Source organism: Xyrauchen texanus, chromosome 13 (genome assembly GCF_025860055.1).
Source record: "Xyrauchen texanus isolate HMW12.3.18 chromosome 13, RBS_HiC_50CHRs, whole genome shotgun sequence".
In the NCBI taxonomy this organism is placed as follows: domain Eukaryota; kingdom Metazoa; phylum Chordata; class Actinopteri; order Cypriniformes; family Catostomidae; genus Xyrauchen; species Xyrauchen texanus.
In genome coordinates this window covers 22,691,227-22,716,299 of record NC_068288.1, presented here as the reverse complement: position 1 = coordinate 22,716,299, position 25,073 = coordinate 22,691,227, and the positions used below count along the sequence as shown (strand labels likewise).

At 36.7% G+C, this 25,073-nt stretch overlaps 1 protein-coding gene across 3 annotated transcripts in view; it reads right to left on the bottom strand.

Moving 5' to 3' along the window:
- The window catches only part of LOC127654062 (lipoma-preferred partner homolog), a 287,765-nt gene that overhangs the window by 64,688 nt on the left and 198,004 nt on the right, over window positions 1–25,073 (bottom strand). For all 3 annotated transcript variants that reach the window (XM_052141028.1, XM_052141030.1, XM_052141029.1), the window contains one exon: window positions 10,154–10,235. In XM_052141028.1, the coding sequence (XP_051996988.1) occupies window positions 10,154–10,235 (82 nt within the window). The remainder of the gene's footprint in view (window positions 1–10,153; window positions 10,236–25,073) is intronic.

The following is a 25,073-nucleotide window of genomic DNA, read 5'->3' as shown; positions in this document are numbered from 1 at the left end:
AGGGGGATGTGAGGCCGCGAACGGCGCTGCCCCCAGGAACCAATCATCCAACTGTGAAGGCTGTGGGGAGGACGGAGGGTTCCAATCCAACCCCACGCTCACGGTGGCCCGGGAAAGCATGTCGGACATCTGAGCATCGGCCTCAGCCTGGGCCTGCTGGCCCAAAGGCGGCAGTCCAGGGAAGTCCTCGGCATCAGACACCGCACTCTCCGATGCAGCGGCGAGCTCATCTGCTTCGGACTCGGGAGGATAGACGGCCAGGCCGTGAGGCGAGCCGCTATCGCCGCGAGCTTGGACGGGGACCAGCGAGCGTTTCGGGGAACGGGAGGTTCGCGGGGGGCTACCCGGCTAAACCGCACCCGCTGCCGCCCCCAAATCGCCCCCAGCGCCAACCGCATCGTCCTCAATCCCGTGGGAAGAAGGAGCAATGCGGGGTGCGGCTGGGGTGGCTTGCTTTCTATTGAAAGCAAGCCCGACCGCAACGTGGTCATGGTCATGTTCTCGCCGTGAGAACATGAACCATCCACAAACGCCGCCTCGGTGTGATCGCGGCCCAAACACACGAGACAGCGACTGTGGCCGTCTGAAGCGGAGAGACTTCTACCGCATCCAGGAACGACACAGGGGCGGAAAGGCATCTTGATAAAGACGTGTCCTTAAAAGGACGTTCAACGCCGCTGTGTTTGCTCTTTTAGAGAAATTTGCTCTTTTAAAGGAAATCACTCTTTTAATACACAGTGTGTGTGTGTGTGTCTGCGCTGTCGAAGCGCTCAGGGGCAACAATGCACGCCGTGCAAAGTACAGAGAAAGCTGCTGTTGTGCGCCGTCAAATCCAACAGCAAGCAGATCGTCAGAGATACAGGAACGTTCAGGGTGTGTATTCTCGCAGCAGACTGCAAACAGACCATCGGCTCCGAAGAAATTTTCTGACTAAACTTCGTGATTTGCCCCGCTTAAATACCCGTATGCGGGGGCGGGGTATGCAAATACTGACTGCCAACTCTCATTGGCCCTTTTCAATAGGTCAGAGGTGAATATCGGCGCTCAAGAGAGACCCCTAGTGTCGCTTCTCCGACACAACGTGGAGAGAGCGACAGAAGGGGAACTGTTGCTTCTTTAAGGTCAACACTAGTTCTGGAACATAATTCTGGCAAAACCGTTGTGGAAAAGAGCATTACAAATGCCAGTAAAAGAAAAAAACATGGCTAAATCCCATGTCTGTGGTTAGTTATGCTTTAAAGCTAAATGCAAATCGATGTACTTTTGGGGCCTCTCTAGTACACAATTATTGGACTGTATAAACCAAGGGATCAAGATTTGGCTCGTTGCTTCTGCTGGACAACTTAACTTCACAATTCTGTGGCCAAAAAGCACCTTTCTTCATTGATGTCCATTCAAAAGTAAAGATTTGAATTCTAAAGAAAGATTTATATATATAGTGGGCTTGTCATGTGACGGCTGACCAACTGCCTTTGAATTGAATGGGAACACTAATGTACACTGATCAGCCACAACATTAAAACCACCTGCCTAATATCATGTAGATCCCCCTCGTGCCACCAAAACAGCTGTGACCCATCGAGGCATGGACTCCACAAGACCTCTGAAGGTATCCTGTGGTATCTGGCACCAAGACATTAGCAGCATATCCTTTAAGTCCTGTAAGTTGCGAGGTGGGACCTCCATGGATCGGAATTGTTGGTCCAGAACATCCCATAGATACTCACTTTGAACAATTTGTTATGTTCCTCAAACCATTCCTGAACAATTTTTGTTGTGTGGCAGGGCGCATTATCGTGCTGAAAGAAGTCACAGCCATTAGGGAATTCCGTTGCCATGAAATTGCCATGTGGTCTTCAACAATCTTTAGGTAGGTGGTACGTGTCAAAGTAACATCCACATGAATGCCAGGACATTGCTCAGAGCATAACACTGCCTCCGCTGGCCTGCCTTCTTCCCATAGTGCATCCTGCTGCCATCTCTTCCCAAGGTAAATGATGTACAGGCACCCGGCCGTCCACATGACCTAAAACAAAACATGATTTATTAGACCAGGCCACCTTCTTCTATTGCTCCATGGTCCAGTTCTGATGCTCACATGCCCATTGTAGGCACTTTCGGCAGTGGACAGGGGTCAGCTCTGCAATGCACTGTGTTCTGACATCTTTCTATCATGGCCAGCATTACGTTTTTCAGCAATTTATGCTACATTAGCTCCTCTGTGGGATAGGACCAGATGGGCTAGCCTTTGCTCCCCACACGAATCAATGAACCTTGGTTCTTGGTCGCTGGTTCACCGGTTGTCCTTCTTTGGACCACTTTTGGTAAGTACTAACCACTGCATACCGCGAACCCCCCACAAGACCTGCCGTTTTGAAGATGCTCTTACCCAGTCGTCTAGCCATCACAATTTAACCCTTGTCAAAGTCACTCAGATCCTTATGCTTGCCCATTTTTGCTGATTCTAATACATGAAATTCAAGAACTGACTGTTCACTTGTTGCCTAGTATATCCCACCCCTTGACAGGTGCAATTGTAATGACATAATCAATGCTATTCACTTCACCTGTCAGTGGTTTTAATGTTGTGGCTGATCACTTTATAGCTCTCTTCAGGTTTATAGCCCTCATTGCTGCCAACCTACAGCATTTAACACTTTCACTTCAACATTATAATATTTAAAACATTTATTTAAGGTAAGGTTGTCTATTTAACATTGAATTATCTTTACTGAAAATTGTGATGCATGCAAATTATTATGATTATTTTGTGAATTGGCATATCATGTAATTAATTTGATCAAAAATATAAAACAATTGACAGCCCTATTATAAGGTTATTTACAATAAGTTGGGTTATGTAGAGCACAAAAAGGAGCACTTGGTTGACTAAAGGTACATACAATAATACTCTAAACCGAGATTTACATGTTTTTTCTTTTACATGGAATACATGTTTGGGTCAGCTTACATAAAGCAGGAATCTTTATAATTGTTACAAAAGAAGAAGATAAAATGTCCTCAACCAATAAAAGATGTGCAGCCAGAAATCAAAATGCCATACTTTGGGAAAAAAGAAGGTTCAACACCCACTCCATATGAAAAAAAAAAACAGCCTCAAAAGAGCTTCAACTTGCAAAAAAACAAGAGAAATCCAGGGCTTTCATCAGACATCCTCACACAATTTTATTTTTGTTACAAAATTTTAAAAGCAATTGTTCAAGTCTCTTAAAGAACAGTGGAAAGCTTGACCTGAAATATGAAAAATATGAAGCTGACAGCACAGAGCAAATGCACTTCTGTATAGTTATGACTTTAATGGGTTGAGGAGAAGTGTTTTGCGGAAACTGTCATGTTGGCCAGCACATTAAAACTTCACGAGGCGGAAGAGAGCCAATGCAGTTCATGACCTGTTTTAGGGTTACATCACTTTAACATGCCACAAATCCCACGTTTTCACGCACACAAGTGGGAGTGAATTTTATAGCGCACTCCTTAGACTTTGCTAAGGGCAAGTGAGAAATATGCAAATGCACAACCAGAGTATCTAGGACAATTCACGGTGCTCTCTGATAGAAAGATCTATTAATACACTATGAGCCACTGTATAGCCTTTTACAGAAGTGTTAATATCTGTGTTTGAACACACTTGACCCATTTACTACAGTCCAATGTCTGGGGTCTCGGCCCTGTACAATATCTCTTCAAAAAAACTCCCAAACTCTTCCAAGATTCTTCATAAAGTTTTCATTGCAATATGTCTCATAATTTATTAGCATATCTCCAGCTGACTTTCATCAGATAAAATGCAGCGATTCCCAAATCCTAGTCAAGGCACAAAGTAGTAGTTTTGGTTGACCGATAGTCATGGGCCTTTCAAAATCTTTCAACTGATTTTGCAAAATGTTTGAAGATGGATCCGACACATTTATGCTCCACAGGAGTTTTTTGGAGAGACAATCTGTGGAACTAGGGAATTTTTCCTCTTCTGAGAGTTCTCTAATGAGTAATGAGTTACTCAAATTCAATCTCTCCAGCACAAAAAGAACAGAATCCCTTGTATAGTACAGTGAGCTAGAAATATTAATTAATCAAAAATGGTTTTGGTGGCAATACACTTACAAGGTACATACAGTGTGCCTCAAAGTCTGCATTATTCAGATCTGCATCCCGCTTGTGCTCTTTAGAAATGAAAACACTATGTAAAGGAAGGAGAAAGTGCTGTGTGTGCTGGCATGAACTGTGTTGAATCCAGCCAACTGTGAAAACTATTATGTATTCCTTGTCTTTATGAAGACTTATGCTCTAGTATAGTGTCCCATTACATTACCATATCCAATCTTTGCTAATAATTGCACTAATGTATCCTACCTCATTCTTATCTCACATTTAAGTGCTGTTGTATTCACTCTCAGAGAACAGCATAAGAGACAAAAGAAAAATGAATCTAGTCTCTGGAGACCCCAAGCCCTCTGTTTCAGCAGTACAAACTACAAAATTCCCAAATGTAGCAAATACTAAGTGTCCAGCCAGGAGAGATCATGGCCTTGACTCTGATTAATTTAGTTAATTATTAGCTTTGGGGATCTACTTCGGCAGTCACTCACAGCTCCCTTCCTATCCCTCATTCCCCTCTCCTGGCCTTTTTAAAAGGAAGGAGGCCTTGAACAAGCAATCAGATGGGTAGTAATTACAGAGTTTCGTATACTCAAAGGGTTCCTCATCTTTCAGCCCTGATTTTCAGAGGACTTCTGGATGACATCTTGCAGGATCATAAGAGAAATCTTACAGGAGGGAGATGTATGGGGGAAAAGCCAGCAAAGGAAGAGGTATGAAATTAAAAGATACAACAAACAATAGGGACAAGCACTAATACTTAGATGTTGGCTGATGCATTCTGCACCACACTGAAAAATATATATACAGTATATATTGAGGTGAAGTAAATATAGCAGAAAAGATCAAGTACTTTCAACATTCAATAAGTAAGTTAAAGGGTACTAACTTATTGAATTCTACAGTTGTACTTGGTTCAAACAAGTCAAAAAAATAAATGCACTATAGCTAGATTATTTATGATTGTTTTTTATCTTTGCAATGCATCATCATTTATCAATCCTAAAGTAGAATGTCATATTAATTTACAAATTTAAATAAATGTCACAGGTAAATAAATAAGTACATTTACATTTTACTCTTGTCATGTTTCCCCAGTGGCTTGAATAATTAACGAACGTGCATGGTTTCACTGTTTGCAAGTTGATTTACAACATATTTATTGTTGATTTTGTTGTTACTTTTGGTAACTTCTTGTTTTGTGAAGTCTGACATTTTCTACTTAAAATTACATGTTCATGATAAAATAAATAAATAAAAAAAATGTGTTGATTCTTATGTCATTGTGTTTTGTGCAATAAGTGTTTAGGTCTGCGTGAGTAGCTCTGAATCTTGTTTCTATTACCAGTAATGCAAGGTGTTGTTGTGGACTACATTGCATGCATTAAGCTTCTCTGTAGCAGGCTAATGTGACATGTGATATATGACTAAGTACATTAGAAAAGCACTGAAATGCTAGTAGATTTTTTAAAGAAGCAACGATCAGTGCTACATTGCTTAAGTAAAACGTACAAACAAAGAGTGAGTAAACTTTACTTGACAATTTCTAATTAAAGCCATCAATAATTATTTTGTGTAGATTTTATTTGAAAATAAGGTCTGTTAAATTTACTTGCAATTTCTCCGTGGAAATTGTTTCCTAGTTTGTGTGAGGAGGAGGAGGGCATGGCCAGGTCGTGAGGATGCACACCCGGTGCTGAGTTGCCTAATCAGTGGAAGGGAGATAAGGGAAGAGCCGGGATGTGAGAGAGAGATAGATAGAGAGAGAGAGAGAGAGAGAGAGAGAGAGAGAGAGAGAGAGAGAGAGAGAGAGAGAGAGAGAGAGAGAGAGAAGTGGCTGCTCTGTGTGTGTTTATGATGCTATAATTTCTGTTTGGTGTTCTGTCTTATTAAAATCTCATTGAATGGTGATCCAGCTACTGCTTCCTCTTTTCCCAGACGAACAGAGATCCTTTTGGTTGGTTTTTAAGTAAACCCCACTCCAAATGTATTTATTTTTTTGTGTAAAGAGGCAAAACTACAGCAACAATGAAACTTATGGAAATGGCTTAAAAGATAGTTACTCAGTTTTAGGGTAGATTTTGAGTCAAACCCGTCTTTCACAGGACAGATCATTGTCTAAGAGACCTGATTTTGGTCATAATTATACATTTTTGACTAAATGTTTAGTTACTGCATTTTGCCTTTCCACAGCAACATTGCCTGTCATGTGTAATGAGTTTTAATTTTGGCTTTACAACCCCCATGACCTAATGACCCGATGAACACAATTTTTCTTTCCTTTGTTGACATATTTTCTAATAAAACAGAGGCTGGGAAAGGCATACAGTATTTCTTGTGCTTTTGTAAATAGCTGAAATAGTTTCATATTAGTTACTTGCTACTGCTATTTTAATTGGTGGCACATGGTTTAAGAGGGAGGGGGCATTCTCATTCTGGAGAGCATTTGACTGGACAAAGAATTGTATATGACCTCATGAACAATATATCTAAATCAACAATATCTCTGGTCCATTTTGCCAGAAGACAAAGACTGCTGTCTTTGCTGTAAAAAACTTTGGAGTGCACTAGCATATACTAAAGATGGCCTCAAAGCTAACAGACATGGACTAAAAGCCATCTTTAATCTTCACATACAATGCGAACTCTCGTTCTCTTTTTTGCTCTTTCTCTCACACCACTGGCTTTATTCCCCTGTTAGCCCCTCTCTTTAATCCCAGGAGTGCAGTGCTCTCGGTTAGATGCTGTGGCTGTGTGTGACATTCTCAGTTACTGGGCATGCCTGGCTGACCTGGGTTCACAGCAGACCCATTTACAGAATGACTAGGCAGCATTCAACCTCCCTTAAGCCATTAATGCAGTTTGCAAACACTGTGCATATATATGTGTGTGTGTGACCGCACAATGTGCACTCGTGCCACACGTTTACTCCGGGCCACACGTTGCTGACACATTCCCTGATGAGAGCAAGACACATCAGCCCAGTCCACCCTCCCTCTTTTGCCTTACATTAACCCTTGCACCTTGCTTTATGCAAACCAGCACTTTATGTAAAGGGGATGCAAGTGCTTTAGTATATACTGTAAGTGTGTGCCGATATGAAAAAAGGATGTGACAGCTATATGTGATTTTGTTTTCATGCATAAGAAATGCTTCTGGCTTCGAGGAGACTGTTAAAAGGTCTTTTGTTAAGGTCAGGGTCATGAGGTTAAGGGCTTTCACATGTAGAGTGTTAAAATATGGGAATATCGGCAGATGGTGCAATAACATTTTCAAAAAGACTAAAAAGGTGGGAGACGAAAAGAATGGTTAACTGTTCACACAGATGTGTTTTAGAGTGTTTATGTCACTCTATATTTATATTTACATGTATTTACATGTACTGGGTAAAGATAATTCGTTTATGTTATTACAGTATTATTTAACTATAATAACAAAAGATATTTGTAACCTAGACATTGTAAATAAATTGTCAAATAAAGTTTGAATTTATTCATTTATTTATTTCCTTTTGTTATTCAGCATTTATTTTTTTGTATTTAAAAATAATTAAAAATATTATTTAAATGATATATTATTATACTGTAAGTATTATTTTATTTTACCTTAACTGGCATGCTTTTTTGGTCATTGTTTGTATTATTTGTATTCATGCTTTAGCAATACAGCATTTAAAATAAAGCACTTTAAAAGTGAGAGAGTTGTAATTGGACAAGAGTAGCAGATACAATACAGAAAAGTCTTCATGTCTATCTAAATGTGCCGATTTAGACAGTGGAGGAAGTACTGAAGATGTGGAGACCAGAGCTCTGTTTCCCCACTACTGAGTGAAAATAGAAGCTGACAGTAAGAGCTGATGGAAAGAAGTGCGGGGAATGTCTTTTGTCACTTATGGTAAAAAAGGGAAGCTCAGACTGCTGGAGATGAGGGGGGGTGGATGTGAATATAGCAAAACACAGACCCCATCACATTCATGGGGTTAATCTCACTTCTGCAAAGCAACAAATAGCCTACACCTGCTTCTCAAAAAGAAAGGTCTGTTCATGTCCTCAAGTCAATGACACAGAACAAAGGCTAATGTAGGCAAAAGACAGCATGACCACATCCCTTTTTAAACATGACATCACTGCAATATTATGCACACAAAAGCATACAAAGTGTTCAAGGAGTCCATTTGTGAAAATGCATCTTGCATTTTTCTAAATTAATTCTTTTTTTTTTTTTTCATTTTTAACACCCCCTATTTGAAGTTAAATAATCTTATCAGCATAATAATTTGAAAGAAAAATTCATTCAAAATGTCTTAGTATTTAGTATGTTACCATTTTTCTTTAAAGACAGCATTCACTGAAGGACTCCATAGGTTGCAAAACATTGAGAACACTCTAAATCTTGTGTGCTTCAATGGAAACAAGGAATTATGACCTTTTGTACAAAGGAGTAAACATGGTCATCAATGTCATACATTTGCTTGTTTGATTAGTAACCAATAAATAGTTCAGCTTCTGAAATCTTTCTTATTCATTTTACATTTTCAGAATAAAAAAAAAGCAAAATCTTCTCTTTAAAGGTTTAACTACAAATGTAAATCCCTGGTTTTAAATGTGGACTTTTGAAACCCACTGTATATTTTCAATTTTAAATAAAATAAAATAAAGGTAACAAAACAAATCTTAAAAGCAAAAACAAAAAGTGCTGCAAAACAATCAGTGTCATTCCATGGAAATATCTTTGAAAATGTGCATGATTGTGCACATCTATGACAGAGTCTAAGCATGAAAATTACATATACTGTACACACACACACACACACTCACACAAGGCATCTTTACACAGCCGAGCTAATGGTGCTCTGTGCCGGCTCAAAATTCTGTGTAAAGACACAATGCTGCATACAAGTCAGTCTACATTATGCCTGCTCTGACCCACTTCAAACCCTAGTATCAAAGGCAGTTCTAATGCTGTAATTCTGTTTAAATGAAATGCAGCATTAGAGCAGCCTTAAACTTAGTTGTTGTCACAAGTATGTCATAGAGCATATATGAGTCATTATTAAAAGTATAACTTGTATGTATGACATCACTGAAAACAAAACCTTTCACAATTTCTCCCTTTGTGTTACGAAAAAAAAAAAGAAAGTCATATTGGGTTATAACAACACAGGGTTTGGGTAAACAATGACTATCCCTTTAATATTTCTACATTCACTATTTAATATTTAATACTTTAATTTAATATTTCATGGTTAATACAAGTTAAGTTCAATTGAGCGAGTCAGTGATGCTCTTACAATGGAAGTGAAAGGGGCCAATCCGTAAATGTTAAAATACTAACTTTTTCAAAAGTATAGCCACAAAAAGTAAACATTATGCATGCCAACGTGATTTTAGCATGATAACATTACTTACTAACCTTTTCTGTGTAAAGCTATATTAAATTGTGCAACTTCGTTGTCATGAAGACGTAACAATATTAACCCTAAAACCCTTAAATGAACATACAAAGGACTATTTAAATAACTTTACAGCACAAATAATACACACGTTTTAATAGCAGAATAAATGTTAGTGCTTTTATAAAATTACAAGCTTCACATTTATGCCTTTAAACCTTCCAAAAAAATGGTCCCATTCACTTCCATTGTTAGTTTCTCACTGTAACCTTGATTCTTTTCTTTTTTTTTTAAGAAAAGTAGGGACAAGTCAGAATAATTTTTTTTTTGTAGACAACATTATGCCACAAATGCTGTCGATTGACTTTCATTTGTATTGAACCTGGAATATCATTTATTCAGTTGTAATTGCTTTGTAAATGCATTTACTTTATGTTCTTCTGAGCAGCATTAAACAGTCTGTGTAAATACACATACTGTAAATGACACTTCAGCTTCTGTGCCACCTTTGAAGTTTAACGATGCAGTATATAACCTCATGCATTACCATAAACATATAACCTCAATCTTGTCTTATTTTGTAGTCTAGCTTCCAGATTTTAAGAAAAGCATGCAAGCTCTATGTGATGTGTACTAGTCACATACCAAAATAATCCTGAGAGGGGGGGTTGTCCATGTCATACAACATCTTCTTAGTCAGGCGGTCCAGCTCCTCCTCAGGACGGCCCTAAAACACATCAAAGATATACAACACAGTTACACATACACTCATTCACACACTAATCAGCTTGCAAGCACATTGCACAAAAGCACAAATGTATAAATCTCACAAACATCATACAAAAAAAAATATATCTATATAACATATAGTTTCACAGCTCATTTTTAATTGACAGAATTTCAAAGGTTAAAATGGATCATCTGAGGGTGTGTACTCGGCTGAACTATAGATGAGAACTCCTCAGTTTGATTGACAAAATATTTGCACCTGTAACTTTCATTTAATATTTATAGCAGTTGTATACATTAGGCTAAGCCAAGCCTCAAATCTCATGCCAAACAATGTCAAAAATATATTCAGAGTGAAATGGAAACCACTGACTTATCAACATTAAAAATATCATAAAACTCGAGATAAAAAATACCACTCAACCAACACACTGTAAAAGATTTCACTGTTATAATTATGTGTGTCCTCCATTTTTTTATTCAGTATTTATTTTTATTTTGTGTGGGGGTTTATATCTTTTGAAAAAAAAAAAACGATTTTCTTTCTAGCAAATATAGAGTGGGATTCACTAGTGAAAATGTATTTAAAATTATTTTTTTATATAATGCAAATTTTTTCTTTACAAATTATATTATCAGAATAATTTGAGTAAAAGATGTTTGTAGAAAGTGTTTTTTTTCCCCCTTTAAGAACAATGTGCATTTACTATTAAATTGTAACATAATCAGTGCTTGAATTATGTTACTTCTCTAATTATATTTACAGTTTTGCTTGTGTATCAAAACTTCTCAGAGTCTCCTGGTACGGTGTAATAAGTCAGTGATTGGATGAGGCCATCCAATTACTTTTATCTGACCTTCCAAATTATTTTGATAAAATCGTGGCGGTAAACATCCGAGCTCTCTCTGAGTAAAACTCAGCGGTGAGTTTAACAACATTCAACACGCGCAACAACAGCATCGGTGGTCGTCAAGCAATCAGTGGTCCAGTTCCGGAAGCACATGCATGTTGGCGCTTGTCTGGGCCAGAGCCATATATAGAGAGAGTTGCGACAACTCCATTGACTCCAATGGAACGTTTTTTTTACAGCAATGGCGGCTCGTGGAGCCTCTCAATAGTTCCCGGAAGTAGCAGCAAACACCGTAGAGATGCATCAGAACAAACCGTTTGCGACGCACTTTTAAAAGGTGAGGCGTTTAAAGAATAATATTATCTTATTCTGTATATTATCAGTACATCTAAATAAAAATAACTTGTAAATTAAAACCTTATAGTTGAGTATTACTCATTAAATTAGGAGATAAGGGATGTTATCGGATAACTAACAGATTAGGCAAGGATTGGAGCTGGATAAAGTTAGTAGCTGAACACCCTATTAATTGTAAAATCTTTGCAAATACCTCACACATTTTTTTGTTGTTGTAATTTTTATTTATATTTAGATTGCTCCTGCTGACTTGAGCCAACAATTTTTTCTCCTCTCCATGTCAGTGGGAAGCCATACATTCGCACACCTTTCTCTGAGCGATTGGAGCATCCCATGCAGCACAGCAAACCATGGTGAAGACTATGCAACGACAACATGAAAGAAAGGACACATACAAAATGCTTGGCATGCTATTTAATTTATTAGAAATGTATTCATGACATTTTTTTATTTTCCAAAAAAAGTAATATCGTAATATATTATTACAATTTAAAATAACTGTTTTCTGTTTTAATGTATTTTAAAATGTAATTTACTCCTGTGATGCCAAGCTGAATTTTCAGCCTCATTACTTTTGAACGGCAGTTTATATACGAGTATGCTTAAGTTGTTTTAAAGCTGAATATATTGTGTATATGAATAAGTATTGTAAGAATTATACATTAGATATATAATATTTATAATACATAGATAATTATATTACTATATATAGAATTGTAAGAATTGTAAACAATAAGCTTCATTTCACTAAATTTTACATTTACGTAACTGCTGCTATATTCAGCTTTAAAACAACTTAAGCATACTCGTATATAAACTGCCGTTCAAAAGTAATGAGGCTGAAAATTCAGCTTGGCATCACAGGAGTAAATTACATTTTAAAATACATTAAAACAGAAAACAGTTATTTTAAATTGTAATAATATATTACGATATTACTTTTTTTGAAAAAAAAAAAAATGTCATGAATACATTTCTAATAAATTAAATAGCATGCCAAGCATTTTGTATGTGTCCTTTCTTTCATGTTGTCGTTGCATAGTCTTCACCATGGTTTGCTGTGCTGCATGGGGATGCTCCAATCGCTCAGAGAAAGGTGTGCGAATGTATGGCTTCCCACTGACATGGAGAGGAGAAAAAATTGTTGGCTCAAGTCAGCAGGAGCAATCTAAATATAAATAAAAATTACAACAACAAAAAATGTGTGAGGTATTTGCAAAGATTTTACCATTAATAGGGTGTTCGTTACTAACTTTATCCAGCTCCAATCCTTGCCTAATCTGTTAGTTATCCGATAACATCCCTTATCTCCTAATTTAATGAGTAATACTCAACTATAAGGTTTTAATTTACAAGTTATTTTTATTTAGATGTACTGATAATATACAGAATAAGATAATATTATTCTTTAAACGTCTCACCTTTTAAAAGTGCGTCGCAAACGGTTTGTTCTGATGCATCTCTACGGTGTTTGCTACTTCCGGGAACTATTGAGAGGCTCCACGAGCCGCCATTGCTGTAAAAAAAACGTTCCATTGGAGTCAATGGAGTTGTCGCAACTCTCTCTATATATGGCTCTGGTCTGGGCATAGTTCCGTTACACTCTTTTCCAAAACATGAACCAGCAACTTTTAGGTGAGAACATTTTATTGCGTCTTATTCAATCAAATGTATTTATGCATATTGTTTAAATACAGACTTAAAAAAAATGTCAAAGCTGTTACAGAAGTGATGTCAGCTCATATGCACAACCTTTTTTCACTAAAGATAAAAAGATGATGAAAACCTACAGTAAACTTCAAATAAAATGCGCAGGAAAATAAGCTTTTTATTTCCAGTTCTTTTTTGTAGTGCTCGTAAAAGATTACGTGAAGTGTCACTGAACTTGCCTATGCATAAATCTTGACAGTGTTTAGTTGTATACAGATGTGTGTCAGTGTTCACAATCCTGAACATCATCAAATCCATTTGTTCACCGTTTCTTATGATTATTTGTTATTTGCACAAGTATTTGGCTCCTGTGTTCAAATTCATGTGTGCAGGACAAGAAAAGGCTAGTTGTCCCCTCATTGAATGGGAGGATAATAAAGAAAAAGGAAAAAAAGACAAACATAATGCTCTTTTGTCAGTTGAAGGCTGCATTATTTTGTGTAAAAATACTGTTCTACTCTTATATGGGTTGATATGGTCAAAGATAGATTTAAGCAGATCTAAATGCTCTTCCTCCATTTTCATAAACATTAACCCTACATTGTATGATTTATTTTCAAAGTTAATCAAAACTTATTTGTTAGTTGAGGGTGTGAGGTCATGTTTGTTCTTCATTTACAACCAGACCTTAAAATTTACAGTCAGACCTTTTTTATTAAATACCCTTTTTACTGTAATTACATACTATTTTAATGTAAATAAATGCTTATTAACAGTTTTTTTTCATCATGTCAAGTTAACTACTACTAGTAACTAACTAGTTGCTACTCTGAACAACGTGTATGAGAAAAGCACAAATAAAAAACTATACAAATAAATAATGATTTTACTTTTATGTTACAAAGTTTTTTTGTTCTTTGGCAACAAAATATCAATGCTCTCTCTTTGCACTGTCAAACAAACAAGTGATAGCCTGTGCTGAAGCATTTTACCAATCAGAAATTAGCATAATTAAATCTGATTCAAAGTAATGGCTAGCATCATCCAATCACTGCCAACCACGTTAAAATAAAATGATACATTATAAGTTCTGAATCTATGCACTGATAGCCACTGTCCCATGTATGACAAGCATGTTGAGTGGTTCTAAAAATCATCTGCAGGATTTTTAGAGTGAAAGCACTTGGCTGCATAGGAAATCTATAGGATACTCCCTTGCTCCCCATTTAGTGAATGACTTAACCTCCAGTGTGCTGTCTACCTGCACTTGTTCAGAACCATTCGAAATGCACCTCATTTTCATCCTAACTCCATATAAAGCCTCTGAAACCAATTTTTTTTCCTCATTTTGATAATGCACAGTAAATATAGGATTTCTAATAAAAAAAGTAGCACTATTGTCCAGTATAGTGTACACTGTGTTTAAAAGTGTGCCATTTTTTTTGCGATAAATCACTGACATGGCAAAAATGGCATATAGGATGAAACTAGAGACTAAACTTTTGACTCAAAAAGGTTTCAATGTAAAAGCTTAATTAGGTTTCTTACCAGATGTAGTTTTGTTGGTGTTTCTCGCCATGTTGTTTTGTCACATTACATTAAAGTTTAACCCTTTACTGACAGCCAAGAGTCTACTGAACTTAGATCAAACAGTTTAAATTAATTCAAATTATGCATTCTGTATTTCAAAGCCAAAATATAATGTCCACGCAGAAGGATGCATGGTCACACAAGGTATAATATGACCAACTAACAGAACAATAATGTATTGTATCATCCTACCACTCATGAGTATGAATATACTATATAGTTACAACTTTATTATTATTATTATTAGCATTAAGGTAGATGTAACAAAGTACATGTATGTCAGTTATAAAGTTGTTAATGTGACTGCTTCAGAGCTGTTTCCAGCTAATGTACCTTATTCACATTAGCCATATTTTATTTTTGACAAGAATGGCGAGGAGGCAGTAAGGGATAGACTTACTGTATCAACAGTAGTTTGTACAGTAGAATGGTTCCACTTTTGACACATAAAAAAAAAAAAACATCTTTCAAAGACATTTCATTAGACAAAAAGCCTACTCAGCCTCATTTTCATTCATAAAAAATCTCATCAAAAATCATATGTGGCTCTACTTTGAATAAGGTGTATGGTATTTACATCATAGTCTGAATTCTCTCAATCAATTTTGTTTATTTCTTCCCTATATACAGCACTATGTGGCACTATATTGGGAATGAGTGAGTGATGTGGAGACAACAACATTCTTAACCAAGGCTGGATTGATCACTCCAAAACCAGAACTGATCATACAATAACTATTTACCGGTGCAAATATGATTAAACAGGAAACCACACAAACAAACACATCTACAACACTGTTCAATTACATAAAGCAATGCACAATCTAACAAATCACTGGTGAGAGAATGGGTCAATTATGGTGTCAGAGGTGCTTCTGGTGGTGTCACAATAAGTAGTGTTTAGACAAAAACACCATTTACAGGCACAAATCACAAGCTTAGGTTTCCTCCCCTCTGACCAACAGACACAATAACACCCAATGTGCCTCAGTTTGCTTACACTTTTTATCAACCTGTTACTCATTAACTTCCTTCCGCTATGCCGAGTTAAGTGTTCTATTGCTTGTCACAAGCTTTGGTACGAATCTGCATAATGTCAGGCTAGCTAGACGTGTTCTGTCAGTGACTGCATCTCACACAAATGGTGGGAGAACCAAATAATTCCATTACTTAATGAAAACTTTCACAAACAACTTGACTGAAATATCTCCACTTCATGCACACAACTTATTACTTTGGTTGAGGTTAATTACTCCTAGATATGTACTCAATAACTTAAGCTGGATTCAAATAATCCTGGACTGCTCATTAAACCTGCTGCAGATCTTTCTGTAAACATAAGCTGTGCCCTGTGTACTGCATGTGCGCCCAGGTGAATATGAATGAGAGACTGAGTGGGCAGAGTGGATTGAGGAAAACAACTTCTAAAAAAAAGTACTGTGTCTAACTATCTCTACTTGAGTACAACTTCAAAAATAAACTCTTCTTTATACAAGTTAACAAACAGTACATTAATAATCAAATGTTTTTAAGATTAGAGGAAATAAAATATATATATATAAAAAAAACATATCCATCAGTGACAAAAATGAACAAGGGAAAATGTGACAGAAAGTGACAGTGGGGGCAAAAGTAAGTTCCTCTCTTTATTTTATCTTTTATCTAACATTTGACATATTTCATAATATTCTATTCCAGGCCTATCCTCTTACAGATTTAGTGCCTCTTCAGACATCAAATTTCTTTAATCGTTGTCTAAGAGGTGAGTGGTATTGAATGTGTATCTAAAAAGTGTTTTTTATGAAAAAATACAATTTATATCAGCTTTGAAAACGCTAAACATGAAGTAAACAGTCCCAACAACTCAACAGAAAAATAAAAAGTGATTACATTAAAATGTACCATGGTGGTAGATAGTAGAGCACTGAATTATCCAAAATATGGACCAGAACATATTTCACAAAAAAAAAAAAAACGTTACAGCTCGGATGTGCATTATTTTTCAATAATTCAAGTCATTTATTCGCTTATACCATGCTTAGCACACCTTAAGACATCGTTCAGGGTTTTATCGGTTTTCGTCCCTAAAACGCTCTAGTGAGTGGAACTATTTTCTTACGCCACAGATTCAGCGTCTTGCTCTGATACAGTCCGAGCCTTCGTTGCTAATTAGAAAACATCTCTTTAGAACTAGCAACAGAGGCCTGTGCTGCTTTACTGGAGCACTTATTGGAGTAACAAGGTAGTGCATTTGTGCATGTGTGTTAGCGTTTGTGTGTGAGTTTGTGTTTGAATGATCGAAAGAGTGAAACTCAGAAACAGAGAGAGATTGTGTTCGGGATTACATTGCTTCAAAATCGCCAAGATGTACGTTTAAGCACACTTCTCAGCAGCAGCGAGTGTCGCCATTTTTGTATATAACTTCTCTGATGTAAATCTTAACAACCGTTTTCCATCCCACTGAGATGCAGGTGTGTGCTGACATTACGGCTGTGTTTCTCGCTCGTGAGTGTGTGCGAAAGAGAGCGAGAGTGAAAAGGATCCCATAGATGCTTTTCAATCGAAATTGAAATAAATGTAGGATATTATAGACATTGTTTGTCATTCTTAGCCTATGTACTTAACCAAAGTCTTTGTTTTAATTGGTTATTTTGTTGTGGTAGCTTGTAAGGCTGAAGTGATATGGAACCATTATGTGGTCAATGCTTGGAACTACTTCATAGCTGTGCGTTTACTGAAAATAATTGCACACAGTCAACCAATGAGAATTAAGCATTTAACAGACCTGTGGTATAATATAAAATGAACAGTTCATGCCATAGTTGTTTAGATTAAGAATTTATATTAATGCATTGATTCAACTGAAGTGGGCCTATTTGATATCCATAAATAAAAAGACGCTGTTTTTGTTTTATGGTTAGAAAACAATTTCATCATAAAGATAAGAAAAAAATGCCCCTGAAAAATCATTTACTGTGGTTAAAAACTGTATTGTTTTTTTTTTACACTGGTATGCATACAGTTTAGACCCACGGGCACACACAGACACTGTTGGCTATCTTGTGACCTTTTAATGTGTGACTCTTATGAATGAAGAAATTAGTGTAATCAGCCATAGAACCGACTGAATATTTTGGTTATAAAAATTAGGACATATTTTAAGAGCACCTTTAAAGGAAACTCTGAAAAATCAAACATATCCATCTTCACTCTACTAACTGTGTCTTTCATAGGTGCTTTCATGACTCATTCACAATTAATGTGAGACAGAGGGAAAGGTAGAAAGTAAAAAGTGATAGCACATGGGTGAATAGGCTTCGTCTAAACAAAATTCTGTGCAGATACTCATGGGCAGATAAATGTCATCGAACAAAAAGTACATCTCTCTCACACACACACACACACACACACACACACACGCATGCACGCACACACACAATCAAAGCACACAGTGCTTTCAAGAACATGCTTAAGGATTGCATTCCTGTGAACATGAGGTGAACGTTCACCCAAATAAATATTATTCCCTGGCGAGTTAATTACTTCCAAAAAGAACAAATTATGGTGTGATATTTGTATCTCTCAGAGAGGTGTGATTTCCCTGGCTTGCATTGGATATACTGGCTGTTATCTAAAGGCCAAATTATCCTTTGGTTGTCTTCGTTGCTGATCACTCCATGCACGGTATGCAAGATGCAAGTTTGTCATCAGCACAGTCGGCCCGGCTAAGATTTTCTACCATTGTCTGAAATAAAAGAGTATCACAAAGCAGTTGTAGTGGCCGTGGGAATATGTTGAATGTGTTTGTATTTGTTTGCAGTCAGAAAAGTATACTTCGAAAGGCTGGTCTGCCTTTTAGTGTTCAGACAGGCGTGATCCGATCCGGAACGCAGAAAAACGAAGTATACCTGGGCCTTAAGAAATAAGCCAATTACGAGTTAGTCAATTACTTTTTCCTTTGGCAACCCCCTAAACCCTAGCTCCATTAATAAGAGAAGACTGCTAATAATTTTTAATTAAGCGGCAGGAACACGTACTGTACATTCTGACTGACACAGTCGCACCATCTTTGATACTGTACAGTTCATACAGTACTGTATATAGTTTATCCAAAATGAAAAATGTCATTTGAAAAAGAAAATCTAATCATTTACTCTAAATATAAAAATCTAAACATTTCTATAATTTTCCAGGAACACAAAAGATGATGTTATGCAGAATGACAGCCTAAGTCACAGTCACTCATTTAAAGCTAAAGGTGACCTTAAAATCTCTTTAATGTGCTTTATTTGTATGTAATCAGTTATTAATTGTCTTTTCAGCCAGGTAAATCCATCAGAATTGGATGGAGTCTGATAGACTAATAGTTGTTTGGTGGTGTGAGCAGCTTGAAGGGGGACGTATAATGACTTGGTGTTGTGCCAGAGGTGGGCACAGGTGGAGGAAAAGAGGTACAGATGTGGAGCAGAGGCTATAAAACACTACACTCATGCTGGGTTATCCCATTGTTGCTAATTAGTGCTTTGGGAGAAAATCAAAAAAGCCTTTTACTCCAGAGAGCATTTAGCCCCATTGTCCCCTATATGTTACACTAACTCATCTGTTTATTCATACCAGTACTTCACCCTCTAAACGTGGGAAAAAATAAACGATTGCATATTTGCAAATCACTAAAACAAACTTTTCTTTCTTCCAGTCTCTCTTTGTGGTTGCCAAGCACTCAGTGAAAAATTATACAGAGGAGCATTCTACAGAGAAACTGAAAACAATATTCTTCTGTCACAACAATGTGCAATGTGACATTTTCTGTCAAGACACCTCAAATGAAATATCTTGGCTTCTTTTGTTAATAACATTAAAATAATATCAGTCTATTGGCTGTACATCACAATGAGCAACATGTACCAATAAATGCAATACTTAAATGTAAAACCTCCTCCCTCAGACATGATACATGATGGCAGATCAATGCCTTCGTGTCTAGCTAACCCCTTTATGAGAGGCTGAGAGTTGATAGACATGCAAATGTAAGGACTTAACATAGTAAATTGTGATGATATCTAGTTCAATAGAGTAACTTCTAACAATTCCCCACAAAATGGCTTCTACTTATAGGGTTTATATTATAATATAACTGCATAAATGTCTCAATATGTGATTACTCCTGACATCTCTACAAAGATTTACTTGCAATATGGTAACAGGAACATCAAACAATCAAATTAAAGCTTACTTAGTTGTCTACACATTAAACCAGTATAGGAGAAAGTATTTTAACATAGGAAAGTTCACAAATATCACTTTTATAAAAGAGTTTGCTGATTTCATACTACACTGGCATTATATTGGCATCTCAGTTCACATTTTGACCATTTACAAAGTTTGAAGCAATACAGTACTGTAGTACTGTGTTTGTGTGTAGATGGTCATAAATGGGCAGTGCAAAATACAGACATACAAGACATAACTGGCACTTTCTATAGAATGAGGTTTTAAGGGAATATGCAATGGCAAAAAATAAATCAATTCAAATCAAATTAAATAAATTACACCTGCAATGGACATTTGTCTACATTAGAGCAGTAGAAAGCAAAATTGGCAAAAACAAGCTCAAGGCCACCTAGAGAGGAGCTAGCAAAGCACAAATACAAACACACATACACACGCAAAGTATACATTTCCCTCTGAATAAAATGGGTCATGTTGTTTTCAGCTCTAATTAAAAAGCAAAAGGGAAAAACACAACAGTCAAGTCTGATAAAAGAAAGTATGATGATGGAGAACTGTGTAAACACAGAAAAGATGCCATTGATAATAATTAAAAAGAAAGATCAAGGAATTTCCACTATTGGAGGTTTGCACTGACACACAGAGCAGGCAAAATTTCTCCGCACAGAGAAAGTCATTTTTCGGCTTGATGTATGTTTCCTGTAATGTATGATGCTTCTTTCCGCATTAAGGGGTGAGTGTGTGTGTATGTGTGTGTATAAAAGTAGGTCAGGTTTTGGGAACTGACACATCTCCCTTCTAATAGATAAGAGTAAATGTGAAGTGCTAAGAGCGGCCCTGCAAGCTTGGAAGAGTGAGATTTAACATAAGGGTTACAAGGATATCCAGGGTTCAAGTCTGTGTGTGTGTGTGTGTGTGTGTGTGTGTGTGTGTGTGTGTGTGTGTGTGTGTGTGTGTGTGTGTTTGTGTTTGTGTTTGTGTTTGTGTTTGTGTTTGGAGGTAAAAGTGACAGTTCATTTTTACCAATAATTACTCAAAAAAACTAAAAATTGTCTTTGAACACATCCTCTTGTTTTCTTCCAACACGACTATAACTGCCGGTCGTTATGCTGTTCTTGCCTTTAGAAAAGGTGCCATTAGTTTATATTTAAACACCAGCGGTGAATGTAATGAACACCTACATAAGTTTGTACCTAAAAATCAATGTCCTGGCACTCTTACACACTTCCTCTGGTCTGGCTTCCCTATCATTTGCTCTGCATGACGAGAGTGAATCCTTCCCTTCCATTGGCAACCAATTTGAAACAAATTACAGATAATTTGAATGAAGGTCTAAAGGTTATCTCCTGTCCAAACACCAACACACCAAAGTATCTGCTACACACAAAAAACACCTACACACACAATGACACTCTAACGCATACAAACACACACCTTGGAAGCTACAGTCAAAATACATTTCAGTCTATTTTTTAGATTAACTCGAACTGACAAACTTCCATAAAACGGAATTAAGTAATCTTTAAGATAATGTACAGAGTTATAAATTAAGCATTACGTAGCATAATTCAACTTGAGTAGGATTATTCACATCTATGCTTACTCTATAATAATGTCAATTAGTTAAAGATTACCCGATTACCCAAACTCTTTTTCGAATTTACTATACCCTAAAGGCAGGGCCGTAGCTAATGGGGTGAAAGGTGGTAATGATTCTAGGGGCCCACGGGTCCAGGGGGGGCCACAACAAATTTTAGATTGCATTTTTTTTATAAGAAAGGGGCCCAGAACAATATAGCATCAGGGGGCCCAGAATTACATGCTACGGCCCTGTCTAAAGGCCTTTTCACACTAAACGCGATGCGATAATGAGAGGTGAATCACCAGCGAATGGTCCATTTCCACAGAAAGCGAAGCGAACGAACGCCGTTTGCACATTCACGCCTTTACAAAAGGTGGCACTAATCGACAAGCAATTTTACAAAGGTACTGTAGGTGGCTCAGTGCACCTTTGATCAAGAAAATAAAACTGATTTCTCTACAAGCTGCAGAAGCAATCAAGAGTTTGTTGTTGTTTGTTGTGTGTTAATATAATTAAAAATTATATTAACAGTTAAAACATGTTATAATTTGAAATAAGAGTGATAAAATGCCACTACTATGCATAAGAACATATTTAATCCCTGCATAATGCACACATATAATGTTGTAGCAGATGTTGTCAATTTGAACTAACCAGATAGCAAACCGACATAGAATCATCGTTGAATCTACGTCGTTTACGACTATGAAAACAAACATAAAATCGATCTAATTGGTTTGCTTTCCTGACGTTGACACGATGTTGATTTCAGTTGGGTGAAACTATGTTATATAGTCGACATATTTTCAACTTTTATTTTTTAAATCCCAAATACTTAAAAATGTGTAAATCAGCCTATATACTGTATGTACTCTTTATTAAACACAGTACAGCACATTCAGGTACACATTTACAAATACAAAATTCTTTGGAGTTAACTTTTCTACAGTATATAAATCTTAATACTTAACAGCCAATTATAGAAAAAATGCCTTCACACTGTTGCATTCACAAATGGATGTATAATAACAAATTACAAGCTAATTTAAGGTAGTGTCAATTTACAGATTTTAAAAGTTAATTAATCCATAAAATTAAAATGCTGTCATCATACACACCCTCATGTTGTTCTGAACATTGGACATTTTTATAGAAAATACAGAACATTAGGGACTGACATTCTCAATCACCATTTTCTTTCATTGCTTCTTTCTTTGGTTGACTAAAATAAAATTTTGCAATATGTTCTTTTGTGTTCCACAAAATAATAACAGACAGGTTTGAAACATTTTAAGAGATCTTGAGGCTCCCTGCATGTGTGCTGAGGCCCCCAAGTGGGTCCCGACCCCCTGGTTGAGAACCACTGCATTAGAGGACAGAGAGGGAGGATTATTGTCACCTGTTGCGACATTAATGATTTCTCTCCCTATTTTAGTCTCCTTGTGTTTGCTGTCCATGCCAATGCGAATTCGTCACACGAGACACGTGTATGCAGCGCTATCATGAATGCGGATACAGCTGCTGACCGAAATCAATGGTTTAGAGTTAAAAAGTACTTAAATATTTATCTATTTCACAACAAAAGCGATCGTATCGCTATAGAACACATTAAAATAACCGCTGGAGTCGTACGTATGAAGTTTATGCTGACTGTCTCTGATTTTTGGAGCTTCAAAAGTGTAAAGGGATTAATGGAAAGGAGAATATAAATAATAGTTTAATATAAAACTGAAACAAAAAGACAAACACACAAAGGTGTCGGACAGCTGTCTGTAAATCTCTTTCTATGAGTGTCTGTAGCAATGTAGCAAATGTCTGTAGCACTGCAGCTTCCAGTCGGCCTTTATCCCTTTCTGAGGCTTGATTAGCCTGATTAGGGGTCAGGTGTGCGGAAAAACCACCCGTGAAAAAAAGTTATCCAATAGGTTTTGGGTAAGAACAGATCAAACTATAAGCCCTTTTTCATTATAAATCACATCAGCAGCCTCCTTGGCAATCGTGATATCAAGTTCAATTACACTTCCTAGCGCTATCTCAATTACAATTCCTAGTGCATGCGTCAAGCACTAGGAAGTGTAATCGAGCTAGAAATCATGATTGTGCCTAGAGACTGCAATGGCTAGATGTACAGTGAAAAAGGAGTTACATTCAAAACTTACTGGATCATTTCTGAAGACATTGATTAAAATACTGGAGTCGAATGCATTAATTTTATGCTACCTTTATCTGCTTTTTAGAGCTTCAAATGTCTGGCCACCATTCTCTTGCAGTGTATGGACCTACAGAGCAGAGATATTCTTCTGAAAAAAATTTTTGAAAAAAGAAAGAAAGTCATACACATCTGGGATGGAATGAGGGTAAGAAAATGATGGGAGAATTTTCATTTTTGGGTGAAATATTCCTTTAACTTAAGGGATTCCCTGCAATTGGATCAAAAGTTCTTTGCTCTTGCAGTTCAAGTTCTATTTGCATACATCTAATTTTGAAGAGAACTTGCAAGTAGACAGCCATCCATATATAAGCAGAAAAAAGTATTGTGTTGTGTAGGTAGAACTGGAATAGACATCTGTCCAGATTGACACAGGTTAAGGCCAACATCTGTAATTTCTCTGTTTCAACTGGGGCTCACAGAAAAATGGAAGGCCTGCAATAAAAAACAATGCAATTGAAATATTGCCATATGACCCACTTGAGTATCAAAACTCATCTGGTCACTGGAGTATTCCCAATATTATAACAACCCTTATGCCTTTATAACCCTATTAAATGTATTTGAGAGGCTGAAGCAAGGAGTAGCCAAATTTCTGTGAAAATGACTGAAAATAGAGTCCCTTTAAATACTGAAGTCATGTGACTTTGTATTAAAACTCACAATTCACAATCTTAAAAAGTAACATGGCAGCATTGTGATAAATCCACTGACCTCACGGCAAATGTTCCTACCTTTTGCATACTGTTTTCATGAAAAATAGGCTAAAATGTAAATGTTTAAAAAGAGTAATATGTTAGAAAATAGCAATAAATTAATACATTTTCATAAATTAATTTATGAGGTATTTTTATGTTCTTGCACTTTTAAGGGTTAATGATCAGCAGGCTTACAAAATATTTTATAAGTACTTTTTTTCTGGAGTAATTAATGTGCATCAGTAAGTGTACAGACAATATATTTTTTCCATTGACATCTGCTTTTTTGTCTGCACCATGTACTGTAAGCTTGCAAAGGTGGAAAATTGTGATCAGTGATGAGAAAACCTTTACCATTCAGTGATTTGCTGTGATGTGGCTCTGTTGAGGAGCTACTCACTAAAGGTAAAAGAAAATACATCAATCACAGTGAAACTGCATTTCAACCGTGGGTCATTCCATAATAAATAATAAAGTCTTATGAATGTAAACTCTAGAATTATATAGAAATAACAGGTTATTCTATTTTAACTACAGAATATCAAACATTATCTTGAGATAACTGGCACTACAATACAATACTCAAAAAGAATACCAAGTTTCAATAATGCTTCATGCTACCTTCTGAAGCATGAAGCAATTGAAACAGGGGTAAGGCACTGAATGACTC